This window comes from Sus scrofa, chromosome 6, assembly GCF_000003025.6.
Source record: "Sus scrofa isolate TJ Tabasco breed Duroc chromosome 6, Sscrofa11.1, whole genome shotgun sequence".
NCBI lineage: Eukaryota > Metazoa > Chordata > Mammalia > Artiodactyla > Suidae > Sus > Sus scrofa.
The window spans coordinates 49,329,045-49,349,547 of record NC_010448.4 but is presented as its reverse complement, the minus strand read 5'-3'; the positions used below and the strand labels follow the sequence as shown (position 1 = coordinate 49,349,547).

Genomic DNA, 20,503 nt, shown 5'->3' with positions numbered 1-20,503 from the left:
CCCCCTCCCCTGTGCCCTTCTCCCCACTGGCTCCCCATCTCTGGCAGACCCACTCCCTCTCTGCCCCAGCTTCCCACTCTCCACTCTGGGTGGTCCTCCTCGGACTCCCTGTACGCTGTGTCCCCATCCTCTGATGGAGTCCTCCCCACCAGGTCGCCTTTCTCTCAGTGGCTCCCCAAGCCACCCTCAAAGCCGCACGCATCACAGCCGCCCGCCTTAGTAGCGCTCGGCCGCCAGGAGGCAGCACCCTGTTGGGGCGGAGCCGGGTGACCGCCCCCTCCCGCTAGGGCTTAAGGGACCCCCCTTGGAGCCCGCCCACGCGAGATGAGGACGGCGGCCCGGCCCCCCCAAGCCTTCCCCCTGAGGGCCGCCCCCGCCCCGCGCGCTTCCTGGGTGGGGCCGGGGCGGCTTCAAAACCCCCCGCCGCCCCAGCCGGTCCCTGCAGCCGCCGCCGCCGCCCTTCGCGCCCGGCTTCGTCCCACCCCCCTCCTCCCGCCGCGGATCCACCAGACAGCTAGGCCCCCGGCCGGGGGCAGGGGGGACGCCCCCTCCGGGGCACCCCCCGGCTCGGAGCCGCCTGCGGGGCCAGCCTCAGCCAGAAGAGGAGGAAGAAGCCGCCGAGGAGCAGCCCGAGGCCCCAGGGTCTGAGGCGAGCCGCCGCCGCCCCCGCCGCCGCCGCCGCCGCCGCTGCGGGGAGGAGGGGGAGGAGGAGCGGGAGGAGGGACGAGCTGGTTGGGAGAAGAGGAAAAAAAGTTTTGAGACTTTTCCGCTGCCGCTGGGAGCCCGAGGCGCGGGGACCGCTTCGCGCAGCGCTGCCCCGCGAGGCAGGACTTGGGGACCCCAGACCGCACCCTACCACCGCCTCGGACGCTTGCTCCCTCCCGGCCCCCTGCGCGGCGTTCCCTAGGTGCCCCCATTCCGGACCTGCCGTCTGGAGCCGCAAACCCGACTCCCGCGAAGACTTGACCCCAAAGCTCGGGCGCACCCCCCTGCACACTTCCCCACTCTCAGCCTCTCTGCTGAGCCCCTGCGCATCCAAGGACCCTTCTCGGATCCGGGAGACGGAATCTGTCTCAGACCTGCCTCAGCTTTCCTATTCAAGACCACCCACCTCTGGTACCAGATCTCGCCCATCTCGGTTTTTTCCGTAGGATACCGAGAACCCACCCATCAGAGCCTCCCTTCCACCTCTGCTCCTCCGTTCTCCCTGAGAGCCTCAACTTCCCTCCCACCCCAGATCCTCCTACCTTTTCTGGGGAGACCCCTCAGCCCCTGTAGGGGCGGGGCCTCCCTCTTCCTACCCCAGCCGGCTCGCACTCTCGGCTGTGCCGGGGGGCGCCGCCTCCCCCATGCCGCCTTCGGGGCTGCGGCTCTTGCCGCTGCTGCTGCCGCTGCTGTGGCTGCTAGTGCTGACGCCTGGCCGGCCGGCCGCCGGACTGTCCACCTGCAAGACCATCGACATGGAGCTGGTGAAGCGGAAGCGCATCGAGGCCATTCGCGGCCAGATTCTGTCCAAGCTTCGGCTCGCCAGCCCCCCGAGCCAGGGGGACGTGCCGCCCGGCCCGCTGCCTGAGGCCGTACTGGCTCTTTACAACAGTACCCGCGACCGGGTAGCCGGGGAAAGTGTCGAACCGGAGCCCGAGCCAGAGGCGGACTACTACGCCAAGGAGGTCACCCGCGTGCTAATGGTGGAAAGCGGCAACCGTGAGCTCAGAAGGGCCGGGGATCCTGGAGGGGAGCCCCCAGGGGGCGCCGGAGTGCAGGGGTCACGGGGAGGAAATTACCCTAGAGGAAACTGGCCGGAGGAAGAGGACCCGGGGGTGCCGGGAACGCGTTGGCGGGGGGGGGGGTCCCAAAGAAGATAGGGCTGAGCTCCCTATGTCCCAGATACCTAGTCTTGAAGAGGAGATAGCGAAGTGGACCGCTTTTAGAGAGCGACAGGAACATGTGGGATCGTGGGGGGAGTCCATTAGAGGGAGAGAAGCGAAGCAGTTGCAGGGGGAGTAGAAAAGCACTTCCCCTTGCAGGGTGCAATAAAATGAGGGGTCGTGGGGTAGGGGCTGCAGAGAGGGAGCCTGATTCGGAAAAATCGAGGACCCCAGAATTTGGGAAAGGAGAAAGAGTGGGTAAGCGGACCCAGAGCTTAGGGGTCGTGTGGCAGGAAGATCCAAGAAAGACAGAAAAACTAGGTGAAACGAACCCCGGAGGTGCCAAAGAAGTGGAGAGTGGACCCACTTGCACAGGGCTAGAGGAGAGTACGAAGGATCTGGGGAGGGCTCAGAGAGAGAGGCGGGGAGGGGTGATACATGCGGGGAAAAAAGGGGGGCGCGATGTCGTAGGGTGGAGGAAGCTAGCGGGAAAGTAGACCCCAGTTGGAGTGCCAGGGATGCGCGGAGAGGCGCCCTGAGTATTTCGCACACGGACTTGAGAGAAGGAAGCCCGGCGGAGGAAGCGGGGCCCCAGGAAACCTAGAATACTGGGTCGTGGGAAGGGGTTTATAGAGCGGCGAGACAAGCGTGGGAAAGGTGGACCTGGGAGGAGGCAGAGGAGAGAAGGACCGTGCCATGCTGGGAGCAGCGAGCGACTCCCATGTCCCCGGGATGGAAGGCAGAAGGCTGAGTGAGCAGTCGAGCCATAGGGGGAGAGGTGGGTGGGTGCGACTCTACAAGATCGGGGTAAGAAAACCGAACTGGTATGGGTGAGGAAGCCCCACGTGGGTGCCACGCGCGGGGGGAGGAGCCTGCGCTTCCGGAAGGGGGCAGGAGGACTACGTAGAGCTAGACGCGGAGAGCCAGGACCCCAAACTCTTAGTTCCTCTCTGGGAGGCTGGGGAAACCCCAGCGTCCGGCCGCCTCGCCCTCCCTCCCCTCCCTTTCCTTCCCGTGCCTGGTGGCGGGGGGTGGGGGGGGGATCGCGCGCGGAGCCCGAGGCGAGACGAGACAGGTCCGGTCCCCGCCCTCGCGCCGGCGGCGCCTCCCGCCCTCTTCACCCCCAGCTCTGGGCGGGGCTACCGCTGGGCCGGCCCCTCGAGCACCCGCGCGGGGACCCAGGCGTCCCGCGTGGCCCGGAGGCTTGGGGGCGCCCCCTCCGCCTTCGCTTTCTTCCTTGGCCGTGTAGTTGTGGGTCTCTGGCCCATTTGTGCGCCCAGTTGCGACTTCAGCCAAATGACGCCTCTACCTACTCGCATCTCTGTGTCACCTTTTCCGTCCTGGTCGCCTCACTTACGTTGTAGAGATTTTTTCAGCACTGACACCTTCAATCCCTTTATGCCTCCATCTGGTCTCTGAACTCTACGTCTCTCTTCCTGTGTGTCTCTATCGCCCATCTTTGCCTTTCCATCTCTCCCGTCGTGCTCTGTCACTGTCTGAATCTTCTAGTTTCTGCCTCGCCACCTCTTCTTTCTCTTTTTCTTCTCCATACCCCAATCTCCAGCTCTCCCCTCTGACCGTTCCTGGCCCTTCTATCTCTCTTCCTCCCTGTTTGTCTCCCCGCTTGTGCTCTACCCTCCCTTTGGGGTCTGCTGAGTAACCCCTGGGCCAAGATAGGGCTTATTTGGCGGGTGAGGGGGGGGTGACTGGCCTGGCTAGACAAGGACTAGTAGGGGAAGGAGGCCCCCAGAAGGGGCTTCCTCTGTCCTTTCTCATCAGATGTCTCCAGCATGTCCCCCACCCCCCATGCACAGGCGGAAAGCAACTTCCCCAGTTGACCAGGCCTTCATGGCTGGCCTCCTCATTCCCAGCCCCCAACTTTTTCTAGATTAGAAGACACTCTTCCTAATTTTCTCTGTTCCCTTTCCTCTGCCCTTGAAGCCATTCCTACCTAGAATGAACTTTGCCATCTCTATCCAGCTGAGGGAGGAAGCAATTATTAGTAATAACAATAACAAGAGTAAGGTCATATTAGCAGGGAGGCAGCATAGTCTAGGGGTTAACAGAGTCTCTGGAATCAGACTGCCTGAGTTGGAATCTCCATTCTGCAGTTTCCTAGCTGTGTGGTCTTGGGGCAAGTTGCTTCATCTCTTTGTGCCTCAGTTTCCTCACCTATAAAATGGGTATAATAACAGTATCTTCGTCATGGGGTTGTTGAACACACACATTGGTGTGACCACAGTATGCAGTCTCTTTGCGACATGCTTTATCTGCCATCATCTCACTTATTTCACACTGTCATCCTGCAGTCAGTCCTTGCCTTACAGGGGAGAATCTGGCACAGAGAGAGGAGACCAAAGGTACACAGTGCTTCAGTTAGGAGAGCCTGGGTTGAGAAGCAGAGAACTTGATGTCAAGTTGATCTTTCCTAAAGAATAGGAAACTGGAGTTCCCGTCGTGGCACAGTGGTTAACGAATCTGACTAGGAACCATGAGGTTGAGGTTCGGTCCCTGCCCTTGCTCAGTGGGTTAAGGATCCGGCGTTGCCGTGAGCTGTGGTGTAGGTTGCAGACGCGGCTCGGATCCTGCGTTGCTGTGGCTCTGGCGTAGGCCGGTGGCTACAGCTCCGATTCAACCCCTAGCCTGGGAACCTCCATATGCCGCGGGAACGGCCCAAGAAATAGCAACAACAACAACAACAAAAGACAAAAAAAAAAAAAAAAAAAATGAATAGGAAACTGAGGCGCCAAGAGGGAATGTGACTTGCTCAAAGTCACAGAAGGCAGTAGAGGCACACAGTCTGATCCAAATGCCCTCAATCCCTATGCAATGTAACTTGCATTTGGGGAGTTCAGTGGCTTGGCAGTTTAAGAAACTGACTAGTAGCCATGAAGATGCGGGTTTGACCCCTGGCCTTGCTCAGTGGATTAAGGATCTGGCATTGCCACGATCTGCGGCTCCCTCTGGCATTGCTGTGGCTGTGGCGTAGACCGGCAGCTGCAGCTCTGATTCAACCCCTAGCCCAGGAACTTCTGACCCTAAGAAAGAAAAAGAGAGAAAAAAAACCCATAACTTGCATTGGCGGCTGTAAGTGCTGGGGAGGCCTGAGTAAGCAGAGCAGCCCCCACCCCGGTGCCAGCCTCGTACTGAGGGCACACTTCCTGCATGGTGGGAGGGGAAGGTGGATGAGACCTCGATTAAAGAGGAAGAAACAAACCCAGAGAGAAGCCCGGTGCCCAAGGTCGCACAGCTAAAAAGCGTCTGGTGGGGGGGCTCCAACCCAGTTCTGTCAGCCCTTAGACTTGGGGTGTGCCAACCCTCCTGTGCCTGTTAAGCCCTAACATCCCCCCTCTCCGCTCCTGCCTAGAAATCTATGATAAATTCAAGGGCACCCCCCACAGCTTATATATGCTGTTCAACACGTCGGAGCTCCGGGAAGCGGTGCCGGAACCTGTATTGCTCTCTCGGGCAGAGCTGCGCCTGCTGAGGCTCAAGTTAAAAGTGGAGCAGCACGTGGAGCTATACCAGGTGGGGGTCTGGGCCCCAAAGGTGGCCTGGGCTGGGGCAGTGCTGTGGTGGCTGGAAGGCTGGTGGCTACCGAGATCCACACAGATGGACCCCGAAGGATGGGGTGGTGGGCACAGACACAGTGCTTTCCGACACCTATAGCCTTTGGACGATAAACATTTAGAAGGCCTGAATCTTAGGAGTTGGACTCGAAGAACTCAGGACTCCTGAAAGTTGCAATCTCTGGAAAGGTTGGAGACTCAAAATGCTCTGTCCCACACAGCAGCCACTAGCCACGTATGGCCATTTAAGTTGTTCAAATGAAATGAAAGAGGGAGTTCCTGTTGTGGCTCAGCCGTAACAAACCTGACTAGTATCCATGAGGTTGCAGGTTTGATCCCTGGCCTCGCTCAGTGGGTTAAGGATCTAGCATTGCCGTGAGCTGTGGTGTAGGTCGCAGACGTGGCTCAGATCTGGCGATGCTGTGGTTGTGGGGTAGGCCAGCAGCTGCAGCTCTGATTAGACCCCTAGCCTGGGAGCTTCCATATGCTGCGGGTGCAGCCAAAAAAAAAAAAAAATTAAACGAGAGAAAAAATTCAGTTCCTCAGTCTCACTGACCGTATTTCAAGTGGCCCATAGTCACATGGGGTTAGTGGCTGCTATTTTGGACACCACAGATAAAGAACATTTCCATCAACACAGAAAGTTCTTTGGATAGCTCTGTTCTAGAAGATTTAGAGTCTCCAGGAAGATTGGGTCCTCCAGAAGGACTGGATTCTCTTGAAGGTCATGTGAGCCAGAATCCCTATCAGGTAGAATGTTCTATTCCATAGCAGGTGGTAGACTCTTTTCACAAGGAACTTTTAGTGTTAACTTCTTGGAGTCTAGAGAACCTGGCTTCGTGCTGCCGACTTCCAGGGGTCATTCCACAGGGAGGGCAGGCATCTGCAACATCTAGGTTGGTGACACGTCAGACTCCTGGGTTTGTAGAACTTTAGTCTCATAGAATTTCTCAGGCTGATTGAACAGGTAATTCCGGGGTGCTCCCCGAGGGCTGGAGTTATGGAATGACTTCTAACATAAGCCCCCAGAAACCCCTATAGACTTTTGGTGTTCGGGTGGCCAAATTTCCAGAACTGTATAGTTAATAACCCTCACGATGTCTGGAAGGAGAATCATAGCCTCGTGGGCTGTCCAGGCTGAAAGGGGCCTGGCATTTCACCAGTGGGGAAACCGAGGCCAAAGCGGGAGAGGGGTTTTCCAGGGCCATGCCTGAGGTCCAGGGTGGAGGCTGAGCTGCCCATGTGCCTTGACCCCAGCCTGGGGCTCTCCCTCCCCTGCGGGCTGCTCTGGGCCTGGGCAGTTACTGGGGGGCCTCTGTGTGGATGTCTTCGAGGGGGCTGTTGGAGGGCCGGTTTGGGGAGCGGGTGGAGGGAGGGCTGCAGTGGACATGGGGGTGAGTGGCGGCATCTACCCACTGTTTCCTCCCCAAATTCATCATCCTCCAGAAATACAGCAATGATTCCTGGCGCTACCTCAGCAACCGGCTGCTGGCCCCCAGTGACTCACCGGAGTGGCTGTCCTTTGATGTCACCGGAGTTGTGCGGCAGTGGCTGACCCGCAGAGGTGAGGACCGCTTGTCTGCCCCACCCCTATTTTGTAATAGCCTTGAGCCCATTGTTTGTCCTGGGATTGCCCTGCCTAGTACCCCCCACCCCATGTTGGTGCCAAAGAGCCCGGGCCTGGCCCTCTTCCCCAGACACTCAAACCTGAGTGATGAATGGTTAATCCGTTTCCTGAGCACCTGCCCTGTGCTGAGTGATGCTGCGGACACTGCAGTGACCCAAACCGCCCCATCCTTGCCCTCGTGGTAGGGTGAGGGGATTTGGGGAAAAAACCTAAAAAAGCTCCCTGGTGGCCTAGCTGTTAAGGATTCAGTGTTGTTGCTGCTGTGGTTCACGTTCAGTCCCTGGCCTGGGAACTTCTGCATGCTGTGGGTACGGTCCCAAAAAGTGAAAAATAAAAACCAGGTAGTAATGTCCCAGAGTTGGACAGGATTGGGATGGGGAGCTCAGAGGAGGGCCTCTGAGCCAGACCAGGAGGTCAGGGAGGGCTTCCTGGAGGAGGGGACATTGAAGTGGGTGTCTGGGGTTTGAGTGACCCAGCCTGGGGAGGAAGGAGGGACAAGAGTGATCAAGGCAGGAGTTCCCATTGTGGCTCAGTGGTGACAAACCCATCTAGTATCCATGAGGATGTGGGTTCGATCCCTGGCCTCGCTCAGTGGGTTAAGGATCTGGTGTTTCTGTGAGCTGTGGTGTAGATCACAGACATGGCTCAGATCCTGCATTGTTATGGCTCTGATGTAGGCTAGCAGCTGCGGCTCCAATTCGATCCCTAGCCTGAGAACCTCCATATGCCACAGGTGTGGCCCTGAAAAGAATAAAACAAAAACAGGAGTTCCCGTCGTGGCGCAGTGGTTAACGAATCCGACTAGGAACCATGAGGTTGCGGGTTCGGTCCCTGCCCTTGCTCAGTGGGTTAACGATCCGGCGTTGCCGTGAGCTGTGGTGTAGGTTGCAGACGCGGCTTGGATCCTGCGTTGCTGTGGCTCTGGCATAGGCCAGTGGCTACAGCTCCGATTGAACCCCTAGCCTGGGATCCTCCATATGTCGCGGGACCGGCCGAAAGAAATAGCAAAAAGACAAAAATAAATAAATAAATAAATAAATAAAATAAAACAAAAACAAACAAGAGTGTTTGAGGCAGAGGGAGAGGGTGTGCAGAGGCCTTGAGTCCAGGGAGAGCCTGACACGCCTGATCTGTCTGGAAGAGAACTGTGTCTGTCCCGTGCCGCCTGAGTCCACAGTGCTCAGGCCTCCCTTCCTAATCTCCCTTTCACTCATCCCTTCATTCAGTCAGTGCCAGCAGGTCCCTGCTCTGTGCCTGGCCCCGTGCTGGTGGTGTGGGGGTCACTCCGTCACCATCTCTAGGCTTGCCCTCATGGGACCCACAGCCACTTCTAGACACCTAGGAAGTCTTAGCAGAGCCCTGGCTGGCTGTGATGGCCCCAGTGATCAGGGCCAGGGGGAGGGAGGCTGTAAGTGCCGTGGGAGCCCAGAGTGGACACCCAGACCCATCCGGAGGGGTCCAGGAGGGCTTCCTGGGTGAGGAGGATTGTGTTGAGACTCATGGGAAAAGGGATGGTTTGACCAGATGAAAAGATGGCGGTGAGAGAGCAGGTGGGCACTGGGACGAATATCCTGGGCTGCTGGACAAAGGTCTTGGTCATTGCTGAATCCACAGCCCCCAACACTGTCTGGCACATAGTAGGAGCTTAGGAACGCATTCACTCATTCATTCAAGAAACCTTTCTCGGAGTTCTCTTGTGGCTCAGCGGTTAAGGACCAGTGTTGTCACTGCTGTTGTGGTAGCTCTGGTTACTGCTTTGGCGTGGGTTCGAGCCCTGGTCAGCCCTGGAACAAGAGCCTGGGCGCTTGTGTCCCAGCCCCGCCTTTTCCCACCTGGGGTGAGTTACCCCCACTTTGTGGGCCTTGGCCTCCTCATCTGTCTGGTGGGGAGCTCTGGTGAAAATCAAAGGAAAGAATGCACACAGAGCATCTGGAACGGGATCTGGCACCCAGCACACTCAGTAGATGTTTGTTGTTGCGACTGTGGGCCAGCCGAGCAGGGAACAAGAAAACAAGGATTCCGCCCCCATGTATCCTGCTTGCCACAGAGAACAATGAGGGAAATAAATGGCCAAATACAAATATCAGAGAGGGTGAGTGCTGTGGAGAAAATCGATGCTGTCACCGCCTGGGAGGGGCTCCGGCCTAGATGGCCTCCTGGAGGAGGAGGCAGTTGAGCTGAGACCTGAAGGTGGAGGAGGCTGCAGGCTAAGAACTGGAGCAAGAGGATGCAGCGGGAGGCAGACAGGGGAAGGGGCAGGAAGGAGCTCCCTGGCCGCCCACCCTGGAGAGTTGCTACTTCCTTCCACCTCCCCCAGGAGGAAGGAGCCGCCCCCTCACACTGGCTTCCCTCTTCCCACTCCCGCAGAGGCTATAGAGGGTTTTCGCCTCAGTGCCCACTGTTCCTGTGACAGCAAAGATAACACACTCCACGTGGAAATTAACGGTGAGGCCCGCCTCCCTGGCCCAGCCCTGTGCCCAGCAGTGACTCTGTGCGTGTGTGTGCACGCGCGTGCGCACGTGCGCGCGCGTGGGCGCGTTCTTCCCCTGCCCACCCCCTACTCATCCATCTGAGTGTGTGTGTGTATGTCTCCCCCAACCCTATCCGCTCCCTGACTCCTAAACCAAAGCAGGGTTCAATTCTGGCCGCCGGGGTGACCTGGCCACCATTCACGGCATGAACCGGCCCTTCCTGCTCCTCATGGCCACCCCGCTGGAGAGGGCCCAGCACCTGCACAGCTCCCGGCACCGCCGAGCCCTGGATACCAACTACTGCTTCAGGTGAACCTTGCAGCCTTCCGCTGAGGCCTTCCGGGCCCTCCTTAGCATCCGCTGAGCAGGCAGTGCAGGTTGGGTACGTGGCTCGGGGGACGATGTCCGAGGCCTAGGATGCTGGCGCGTGCAAACTAGGGGTCCTTGACTGTTGAGACCAGGTTGTGGCATCAGAGGATGTTGAACACTGAGACTGTGGGAATTCAGTATTGGAAGGTCACCATATTGAATTCCAGCTGCTGTTGGGAGCTTGGGGTTCTAGAAAGTTGGGATTCTAGGATGTTAGAATTTGGTGTTAGGAGTTCCCATCGTGGCTCAGTGGAAACAAACCCGACTAGCATCCATGATGATGCAGGTTCGATCCCTGGCCTTGCTCAGCGAGTTAAGGATCCAGCATTGCCATGAGCTGTGGTGTAGGTTGCAGAGGAGGCTCAGATCCCATGTTGCTGTGGCTGTGGTGTAGGCCTGTGGCTACAGTTCCGATTCAACCCCTAGCCTGGGAACCTCCATATGCTGTAGGTATGGCCCTAAAAAGACCAAAAAAAAAAAAAAATTGGTTTTAATTATTAAAATCTGAGAATGTTGGACTTCAGCAATGTTGGGATCCTAGAACTTGGGAATTCATAATTGGGAGATTGCCATGTTGAATTCCTATACCACTGACAGACTGGAGTCTTCCAATGTTGGCAGATTGAAGTCTTTGAATATTGGGCCCAGAAGAGAGGAACCCTGTGTTAAAATACTAGCATCCACAAATGTTGGAGTTGGAGAAGGCCTGAATATTGGTAATCTAGAATGTTGGGACTCAGCGCTGGAATCTTGTTAGAATCTTGGAAGGCAGGGATCTTAGAAAGTGGCAGCTTGGACCTCTTGAGTGGATGGGCTCAGAATTGTGGAATGTTGGAATGCAATTTTGAAATATTGGAATTCAAGAATGCCAAGATCCTCAAGAGCTAGAATGTGAGAATCCTAGAAAGTTGGAAAGCTGTTGGTGCGTCAGAATCTTGAAATGCTGGTGTACTGCAATCTAAGAAAGTTGAAAAGTTGTAGTCCTAGAATGTCAAAATTCAGAATTAGAATGTTGCCAATTCAGAATGATAACCTGACCTTGGCCTTCCCCTGCTTAATATTTTGATGAAGCCTTTGTGATTTGTTACATACAATTTTGCTTGAAAGTCAGCTCTGCTCCCAGTCTCCTTTACCACAAGATCCCACCCTCAGCCCAAGGACTCTGTGAATGAATGAATGGATTGAGGTTTTTTGGTTTTTTTTTTTTTTTTTTTCCTTAGGACCACACCCGTGGCATATGGAAGTTCCCAGGCCAAGGGCCAAATCCGAGCTTCAGTTGCCAGCCTGCACCACAGCCACAGCAATGCTGGATCCCCAACCCACTGAGCAAGGCCAGGGATCAAACCCACACCCTCATGGATACTAGTTGAGTTCATTACCACTGAGCCATAATAGGAACTCCCCAAGCAGTTTTCTTTTGCTGTTGGGTCCTGGTGGCCTGGATGGCTGAGTGTCAAGGGCCCTGACCTCGTGTATCACAGGGCCTAGAAGGCAGCTGTCTACGAGCATACACTGAACCAGTTGGTTAGCGGTGCCTCAAGGTCACCTGGAGGGCTTTTTACATGTGACCTGCTGCCCCCTATCCCCACCCCCAGTTACAGATTCAGTGGGTCTGGGATGGGGCCTTAGAATTTTTGCGTTTCCCCAAAGTTCTCTGCTGCTGCTGCTCCAGGACTCCACATGGAGAAAAGCTGGATTGGATAATAGCATCACACTCTCTTGAAATAGCAGGACCTCAGAGCCCCACCTAGAGCTGGACCAGAAAGGAAAGATTATTCTGGACAGTGGTTCTTCCCCTCTTGTGAGTCCAGGACCCGCTTGAGAAGCTGAAAGCCAGGAACCTTTTCCCCCAAAATATGCCTCTACATACATATGTGCATATGGTTTGGGGATCTCAGGCCCCCTGAGCCCACACATGGACTTCCTGATGCCTCCTGGGTCTTTGACAACATCTTATTTGATCTATTATCCCCCAAATCTTTGTGCACCTGGGAAACTGAGGCCTAACCAGACTCGGAAGGGACCAGGCTGAGCTCACAGGAATCTCAGTTTCCTGACTTTCTTCTCAGGGCCCTGTGGCTCCTTCCCTGGGAGGTCCTGTGTATCACTTCCTCCCCTTCTGCTTGAGCTGGCCTGGTCACACTGGTCAGGTGAGGCCACAGACTCTGGGGTGGCAGAGTTAGCTGTGAACTGGCCCCAAGCTCCACCACGTACAGGCTACACGGGAGCAGACAACATTCCCCCTTCTCAGAGGCTCAGTTTCTTCATCTTTCAAATGAGAATAATAATAGCACCTGCCTTGTATGGCCTTGAAATTTGTTAAGTCTCAGTTGATTTTTAAATTTTCTTTTTTGGCTGCCCCATGGCGGAGTTCCCAGGCCAGGGATCAGATCTGAGCCTACGCCAGATCCTTAACCCGCTGTGCTGGACCAGGGCTCGGACCTGCTTCCCAGTGCTCCAGAGATGCTGCTGATCCCATTGCACCACTGTGGGAACTTCTCTACTGATTTTTTTTTTTTTCTTGTTAGCGCCACACCTGCGGCATATGGAGGTTCCCAGGCTAGGGATCAAATCAGAGCTACAGCTGCTGGCCTATTCCACAGCCACAGCAACACCAGATCCGAGCCGAGTCTGTGACCTACACCAGAGCTCATGGCAATGCCGGATCCTTAACCCACTGAGTGGGCCAGGGATCGAATCTGCAACCTCATGCTTACTAGTCAGATTCGTTTCCACTGTACCACAGTGGCAACTCTCCGTGTTGATTTTTGAGTTGGAAAATACTTGCACGTGGACCAAACCTAGAAAGGATACTTGAGAGACCCTTAGCTCTCTGAAGAGGCTTTTTTTTTTCTTTCCTGTGTCTGCAGCATGGCATGTGGAAATTCCTGGGCCAGAGACTGAACCCATGCCACAGCAGCAACCCCAGCTACTTCAGCGACAATGCTGGATCCTTAACAATCCAGTGTAGCACCAGGAAACTCCAATGTTAGGTTTTTAATAATCACTTTGGTAGTTCTCATTGTGGTTCAGGTGGTTAAGAACCCAATGCTGTCTCTGTGAGGATGCGGGTTCGATCCCAGGCCTTGCTCAGTGGATTAAAGATCTGGCATTGCTACAATCTGTGTCGTGGGTTGCAGATGCAGCTCTGATCTGGCATTGCTGTGACTGTGGTTTAGGTGGCAGCTGCAGCTCTGATTGAACCCCTAGCCTGGGAATTTCTTTATTTTTTTATTTTTTTATTTTTTTAAATTTTTTTTTGTCTTTTGTTGTTGTTGCTATTTCTTGGGCTGCTCCCTCGGCATATGGAGGTTCCCAGGCTAGGGGTTGAATCGGAGCTGTAGCCACCGGCCTACGCCAGAGCCACAGCAACGCGGGATCCGAGCCGCGTCTGCAACCTACACCACAGCTCACGGCAACGCCGGATCATTAACCCACTGAGCAAGGGCAGGGACCGAACCCGCAACCTCATGGTTCCTAGTCGGATTCGTTAACCACTGCGCCACGACGGGAACTCCCTAGCCTGGGAATTTCTATATGCCACAGGTGCGGCCTTAAAAAGACAAAAAAAGAAAAAAAAGGAATAAAACCAAAACACTTCGTAGGAGTTCCCTGGTGGCTCAGTGGGTTGAGGATCTGGCATTGTCATGCAGTGGCTCGGGTCACTCTTGTGGCACGGGTTCAGTCCCTGGCCTGGGAACTTCCATATGCCTCAGGTGCAGCCAAAAAAAAAAAAAAAAAAAAAAAAAAGATTTGCCCTATTTCAAATGCAGATATTTTCAGATTTTTTTGCGTAACTGAAATGCCGTCATTACACTGAATGGAATTAACAATCATTTGGATTGGTGGGAGTTCCCTGGAGGCCTAGTGGTTAGAATTTGGCACTTTCACTGCCGTGACCCAGGTTCAGTCCCTGGTCAGGGAACTGAGATCCTGCAAGCCATGCAGCTCAGCCACAGTAAAAAACCAAACAACAAAAATCATTTGGGAGTTCCCATTGTGGCTCAGCGGGTTCTGAATTCAACTAGTATCGTGAGGACGCGGGTTTAATCCCTGGCTTTGCTTAGTGGGTTAAGGATCTGGGATTGCCGTGAGCTCTGGTGTAGGTTGGTAGCTACAGCTCCGATTTGATCCCTAGCCTGAGAACTTCCATATGATGCAGTTGCGGCCTAAAAGAGCAAAATAAATAAATAATCCCCCCAAACAATCATTTGGACTGGTATTTTGGAAAGGATGGTCCAGGAAAAACTCTGAGGAGATGGCATTCATTTCTTTAACAGGTATTTATTGAGCACCTACTGCATGCCAGACAGTGGTCTAGGAATTAAGGCTCCCCGAGTGAAGGATCTTTGAGTATACGTATAAATTAGTGAAGAAACAGAACCCCAGTGGGTATCTGTGGGAACAGCAAGCCAGGCAGAGGGAACAGCAGGGCAGAGGCCCTAGACTGGGACTCTGAGGAGCAGTAAGGATGCTAGTGCGGCTGGAGGGGAGTGAAGGTGGGCGTGGAGAGGGAGTTGAGATTAGCCAGATCAGGAAGAGCCCTGTGGTCCTTGGGGAGGACTTGGGCGTTTGCGATGTTCAGGGCAGAGGATCGACTTAACAGTCTCTAGTACGTGGCTCCAGAAGCCAGGGATTTCTGTCTGTTTCATTTGCACCGGGTCCCCGGTAGACCCCAGCCCAGCACATGGTAGTAGTTTAATAAACATTTGTTGCACACAAAGAACATACCAGTACCCAGGGAGCTGCACTGAGTTTTTTTATGTTCCAGTGTGTGGATGTGCCGTGATTTACATACCCGTCTGCTGTGGACGGTCATTTGGCTTCATGCAGGCTTGTTTTGAGCCTTGTGTGCGAGATAGTTTATGATGATGCCCGCAGCGCAGTGTGGGACTGGAGGAGGCGCTCCATCAGTGTTAGTGACGACCATTACTGTTACTGCTCTTGCGGTTATTATCCCGGGGGTGCAAGGGAGACCGAGAGGCAGACCTAGATGGAAGCTGTGCTGGGGGGCCACTAGGGTGAACACACATGCACACTGGGGGCGGTGGGGCAGCTCCTCCCCTCTTCTGACCTGGATTCCTCTCTACCTACCCCTCACAGCTCCACGGAGAAGAACTGCTGCGTGCGGCAGCTCTACATTGACTTCCGGAAGGACCTGGGCTGGAAGTGGATTCATGAACCCAAGGGCTACCATGCCAATTTCTGCCTGGGGCCCTGTCCCTACATCTGGAGCCTAGACACTCAGTACAGCAAGGTGCGTCTGGAGCCCAGGCTGGGGTGGGGCGGGGATGGGGGAAGCAGGACCTGAAGGAGGAGAGGGAGAGAGAGGGGTAAAATCAGAGATAAAGTGGCGAGATGGTAGTCAGAAATACAGACAGGGATGAGAGTTCCCTGGTGGCATAGCAGCTAAAGATCCGGCCTTGTCATTACTGTGGCTGGGGTCTTGCTGTGGCGAGGGTCTGATCTCTGGCCCAGAACTTCTGCATGCGGCAGGTGCGGCCAAAAACCAAACAAATAAAACAAAACAGAGACCGGGAGATTGGAAGGGGGATGTTTAAGCAATGAGAGAGAAGTCAGAGGCAGGATCTGAGCAAGGGGAGACAGATACCGGGAGACACCCCGCCCCCCAGATGAATAACTTGGGTGAGGGAGGAGGAGGTGGGGAGGATGCAAGGAGAAAGAGAAACAGAGACGGAATGAGAGAGAAAAAGGCAGGAGAGACAGAGGGAGAGAGAAATAAGATGGAAGGAGAAGAGTGCCCGTCGTGGCACAGTGTAAATGAATCCGACTAGGAACCATGAGGTTGCGGTTCGATCCCTGGCCTTGCTCAGTGGGTTAAGGATCTGGCGTTGCCTTGAGCTGTGGTGTAGGTCGCAGATGCGGCTCGGACCTGGCTTTGCTGTGGTGTGGGCCGGCAGCTGTAGCTCTGATTGGACCCCCTAGCCTGGGAACCTAACTTCCATATGCCGTGGGTGCGGCCCTGAAAAGCAAAATAAATAAATAGAAGATGAAGGCGAGACAGTGAGATACAAGCCAAGAGTGGACAACGGGGAGAGGCAAAGAGGAGAAGGAAACAGAATATGAGATGAGACAGGCAGAGATGGGGAGAGGCTGGCGCGGTGGGGATACCCTCCCCACGACCCCCGACCCTGACCCCGTCCACCTGCCCGGCAGGTCCTGGCTCTGTACAACCAGCACAACCCGGGCGCGTCGGCGGCGCCGTGCTGCGTGCCGCAGGCGCTGGAGCCACTGCCCATCGTGTACTACGTGGGCCGCAAGCCCAAGGTGGAGCAGCTGTCCAACATGATCGTGCGTTCCTGCAAGTGCAGCTGAGGCCCCGCCCCGCCCACAGCCCCGCCCACCCGGCAGGCCCGGCCCCACCCCCGCCCGCCTCACCGGGGCTGTATTTAAGGACATCGTGCCCCAAGCCCACTTGGGATCGATTAAAGGTGGAGAGAGGACTGGGTCTCCGTGTGTTGGGCACCTGACTGGGGTCTTCCTTCGGACGTTACCGGACCCCCACTCCCAGCCTCCGCCTGCCTCCGCCTGTGTCTGTCCACCATTCATTTGTTCCTCCTCCTCATGCAAACGCGTCCTGAGCAGGTACTCCTGGTGAACTCTACTTAGATTTACTTACTGAGCATCTTGGACCTTATCCTGAATGCCTTATATTAATTAACTCATTTAACCACCATAACAAAGCTAAAAGGGACTCTGATAACACCCACTTTAAAAAGGAAACGGAAGCTGGAGTTTCCATTGTGGCTCAGTGGTAACCTACCCGACTGGTATCCTTGAAGACACAGGTTCAATCCCTGGCCCTGTTCTGTAAGTTAAAGGTCCGGCTGTGCCGGGAGCTGTGGTATAGGCCGGCAGCTGCAGCTCCGATTTAACCCCTAGCCTGGGAACTTCCATATGTCTCAGGTGCGGCCCTAAAAAGACAAAAAGAAAGGAAAAGGAAGCCCATAGTGGTTAAGGGAATAATTCCTGCCCACCAAGAACCTGCTTTCGGCTTTCTGGTGGGGAGACAGACATAGCAAAGTTGTGTGAAAACAGGAAGGCAGTGTGGGTCAGAGAGGGCTTTGGGAGGTGGGAGGGCTTCTTGGAGGAGGTGGCACCTGGGCCTTGAAGGAAGCCAAGAAAGCAGCCTAGGGGAGCATGGGGGAGGGTGTTCATGGTAGGAGGACAAAAGCAAAGTCCTGGAAGTGAAGATGAATTTGGGGTGAGCTACACCGGCGGGAAAGAGGCCAGTGCGGTTGGAAGGGAGGGGCAAGGGGAAAAGTGTTGGGATCTGAGTCAGAAAGTAACACTCACAGGCCAGAGAGTAATAACAGTTCTGCAGGCTAGGTATGGAGCTACTAGCTCAAGGCATTCTTCCCACAGCCCAGCAGAGCAGAGGTTGTTAAACTATTGCCTGCAGGCACATTCTGACCCGCTGCCTGTTTCTGTAAATAAAGTTTTATTGGAGAACAGCTGTGCTCATTCCTTTACCTTCTGTACTCTCTGTGGCTGTTGCAGTGCTACAAGGGCAGAGAGGAGTAGAAACTGGATGCAAAATCAAAAATATTTACTATCTGGCCCTTGATAGAAAAAATCTGCCAACTCCTGCTATAGAGGTCATTTGCTGCCCTCTCCACAGACAGGAATACTGAGACGCAGAGAGGTTAAGTTCCTTGTCAAGGTCACACAGCTAGCAAGTGGCAGAGCTGGGATTAGAACCCAGGCGATTGGGAGTTGAGGGTCTATGCACATAATTTCTGCACTGGTCTTGCTTTCCAAACCACAACAGGCCTGTGGAAACCTGTGAGAACTTGAACTCTGAGGGAGGCAGGAGCCATGACAAGGTTCTGAACAGAAGGGGGACGTGATTTGATTTAGTCACTCAGAGCGTCCCTCGGGCTGATGGTTGAGAGTAGATTGAACAGGGCTGAGGGTGACCACAGGGAGACCAGTTGTCTAGGAGATAAAGGACAGCACCCCGAGCCAGGGTGAGTTTGCCTCTGCTGCATGTCCTTTCTTCCCATTTGCTGGGGTCTTGCTGCCGAAGTCTCTCCCACTTCCTCTTTCCCTGGCCTCTCAGTTTCCCCTCTTCCTCCCTGGTTTCAGTTGCCCCTCTCTCTCCCCTGCCCTTCCCAGGTCCAGGCCCTGACCTGCTTTGCCCAGCGATTGCCCTGGGGGAGGATGGCGTGAGTGTTGAGGTTCCTTTGCTGTGGGTGGCACTAGGGCTGGATGTGTGGGCCCTGCCCAGCCCAGCCCAGCCCAGCGGTGGAAATGTGGTTATTCCTTCTGCCCAGGTCTGGGAGCCACAGAGCGCTGGGGGTAAGGTGGGGGCCAGAGGAGTTCATTATCTAAGGACCTGCTGCCACTGTCACTGGCCTCTTGTGTGGAGATACTTGCAGGGAAACAGTGACATGAACTGTAGTCACTGCAGCTCTGTGAGAATGCGGGACAGATATACACACATGCCCCCATACAGAGAGAGGTTCAAATATGGACAGTGTCCCAGTGTCCCACGCAAATACAGTCACCTCTCAGCCACAGGGGATACAAATTCCTGTAGGACCTATGACACATGGACTGTGTCACCTGGCAGCGTGTGACACATGCCACCCCATTGTACATGCCTACAGCCCAGCCCTGGAGCTCCGCTGGGACACAACATAAGCAGAGACTTCAATAGGGACACAGCAAAACGCTGTCACATGGATACCTTCTGCAGGGTCACGGTGGCAACCACCATCCAGCAGACAGAGGTTCAGAGGCGGCGCGCACTCCTCTCGGCATCAGAGCCCCGTCAGGAAGTGAAACAGAGACTCAGACTAGGACCCACCAACAGTTGCACAAACATCCTCCGTGGGGTCACGGTCACAAACAGGCATTACCGTGTGCACGCACACGGCCTGACACGTCACAGCCCCACCCAGACACCCACCACACACGAAGACCTGACACGTCAGAATCGCACAGACGCCGGGCGGTGGTGCCCACTCGCTCTGACATCGGACAGCCGCACACGCTCGGGCCCGGGGAGCTCTAGGGACGGCAGCCGAGCCGTCATACCCAGACACGCTGTCACACCCCGGGTCCCAGACGGAGAGTCCCCCACGCCCAAACACAGCCCCGGGGCCGCGGCCCTCACACGCCCAGCCCGCGCCTCCGCGGAGGACAAGTCCCGGCCGCGCACCCGGCCGCGCTCTCCCGGCCGCCCGGCCCCGGCCCCGCCCCGGCCCCGCCCCGGCCACCTGCCCCGGCGCCGAGGGCAGGGCGAGCCGCGGGCTCAGCACCTTCCCCGCCGCCCGGGCCCCCGGGCCCCGCGAGGAGGCCGGGCCCCCAACCACCCGCAGGGGCGGGCCCGAGGGTGCGGGGCGCCCCGCTCCCCTCCCCCGCCTCTGCGGGCAGCAGTCCGGGCGAGGAGCGGGGCGGGAGCCTGGGTTCCGGCTGGAGCCCCAGCTTCCCGTCCGGCCCCCACGGGGCAGGAAGCAGGGCCTGGGGAGGCCAGCTCAGGCCTTCCTGCCCCCCTCCCCCGACGGGCCTGGGACGGGGTCAGCGTGAGAGGGAGGAGGGGGAGGGGAGGAGGGAGAGAACGTCTTTTTTCCCTTAGATCCCTGGACCTCCAACTCGTTGGTGCCTTTGTGTCTAAGGTGAATTGGAATGTGTGTGTGTCTCAGCAAGCTTCGTAGTGTGAGTTTTGTGACCTGCATGGGGGTCTCTGACACACAGTTGGGTACCTGCTGGCGGGGTTGCCTGTGGACCAACCAAAGGCGATTTTCAATGCCTATGCCATCCGCACACGTTCAACCCCGTGTGTGTGCACGCGCATGCAGGCACGCACTTGTGAGAGGGCTGCATTTCTGGTGCGTGCACCTGCGTTTTATGTTCCTGCTGTACAAGCTGGTATGCACGAAGTGGTCCTGACACAGTGACTTGGCTAGTTTGTGTGTATGAGTGGGTTGTACCCCTGCAGCATGTTATGTGTCTGGATTTTTTTCTCAACAACCTTGCACTTCCTCTATGGGCGTAAATTTGTGTGTTCTTAGTGTAAGTTTGACTAGAAGTGTGGGTGTTTTCTGTGTATGTATATGGGTCTGTGAGAAAAGTGTGTTTCCAGGAGGTAATGTGTGTGTGTTGGGTTTCCTACTTGGGCGGTGTTTGCAGTGTGTGTGTGTGTGTGTGTGTGAGAGAGAGAGAGACAGTTCCCAGTGTTTGTGTCTGTGGGTGAGTAGCTTCTGGGTTAGGGTTCGTGATCAGTGTGTGTGTGGCTGGCATTCTGAGTATGTTTGTGTGTCTATGGGGTGTGTCTCCCACATGCTTGCAGTCCTCCCAGTGTGTTTGTGTGTGTCCACCTCCAGTTCTGGTGTTCCCAGCCTCTGTGGGTGTCTGTGAGCAGGTGGTGTCTGCATTTTGTCCCCTACCGTGGGCTGGTGCCTTGAGTGTGTGAGCAGTTGTGTGGGTCTCTATTTTGCTCTCTCACTTTGAATTTTCGATGGGGTGAGTGTGTTCACGTTCACGAGCAGCTGCACGTGCGGGGCTGCATCTGCGCTGGTGTTTCCAGGGAAGGGGGGCATCCTGTCTCTCCAGTGAAGCCGCTGGCATCCT

General features: G+C 55.7%; 2 protein-coding genes across 3 annotated transcripts; both read left to right on the top strand.

Moving 5' to 3' along the window:
* LOC110261354 (basic proline-rich protein-like) lies at nucleotides 325-1,278 on the top strand. Its single transcript, XM_021097544.1, has 3 exons — nucleotides 325-393; nucleotides 446-642; nucleotides 1,152-1,278. The coding sequence occupies exons 1-3, from the start codon at nucleotides 325-327 to the stop codon at nucleotides 1,276-1,278; spliced, it is 393 nt and encodes a 130-aa protein (XP_020953203.1).
* On the top strand, nucleotides 906-17,379 carry TGFB1 (transforming growth factor beta 1). Of its 2 annotated transcripts, none has more exons than XM_021093503.1 (7): nucleotides 906-1,704; nucleotides 5,236-5,396; nucleotides 6,884-7,001; nucleotides 9,432-9,509; nucleotides 9,694-9,844; nucleotides 15,008-15,161; nucleotides 16,082-17,379. In XM_021093503.1, exons 1-7 carry the CDS (start codon nucleotides 1,350-1,352, stop codon nucleotides 16,238-16,240), a joined length of 1,176 nt encoding a protein of 391 aa, XP_020949162.1. In that variant the 5' UTR covers nucleotides 906-1,349; the 3' UTR covers nucleotides 16,241-17,379.

Coding starts and splice junctions, on each gene's coding strand:
- LOC110261354 (XM_021097544.1), top strand. CDS start 325: ATGAGGACGGCGGCCCGGCCCCCCCAAGCCTTCCCCCTGAGGGCCGCC. Junction 394..445: donor CCGCCCCGCGCGCTTCCTGG/GTGGGGCCGGGG, acceptor CGGTCCCTGCAG/CCGCCGCCGCCGCCCTTCGC. Junction 643..1,151: donor GAGCAGCCCGAGGCCCCAGG/GTCTGAGGCGAG, acceptor TTTTTTCCGTAG/GATACCGAGAACCCACCCAT.
- TGFB1 (XM_021093503.1), top strand. CDS start 1,350: ATGCCGCCTTCGGGGCTGCGGCTCTTGCCGCTGCTGCTGCCGCTGCTG. Junction 9,510..9,693: donor ACTCCACGTGGAAATTAACG/GTGAGGCCCGCC, acceptor CCTAAACCAAAG/CAGGGTTCAATTCTGGCCGC. Junction 15,162..16,081: donor TAGACACTCAGTACAGCAAG/GTGCGTCTGGAG, acceptor CCTGCCCGGCAG/GTCCTGGCTCTGTACAACCA.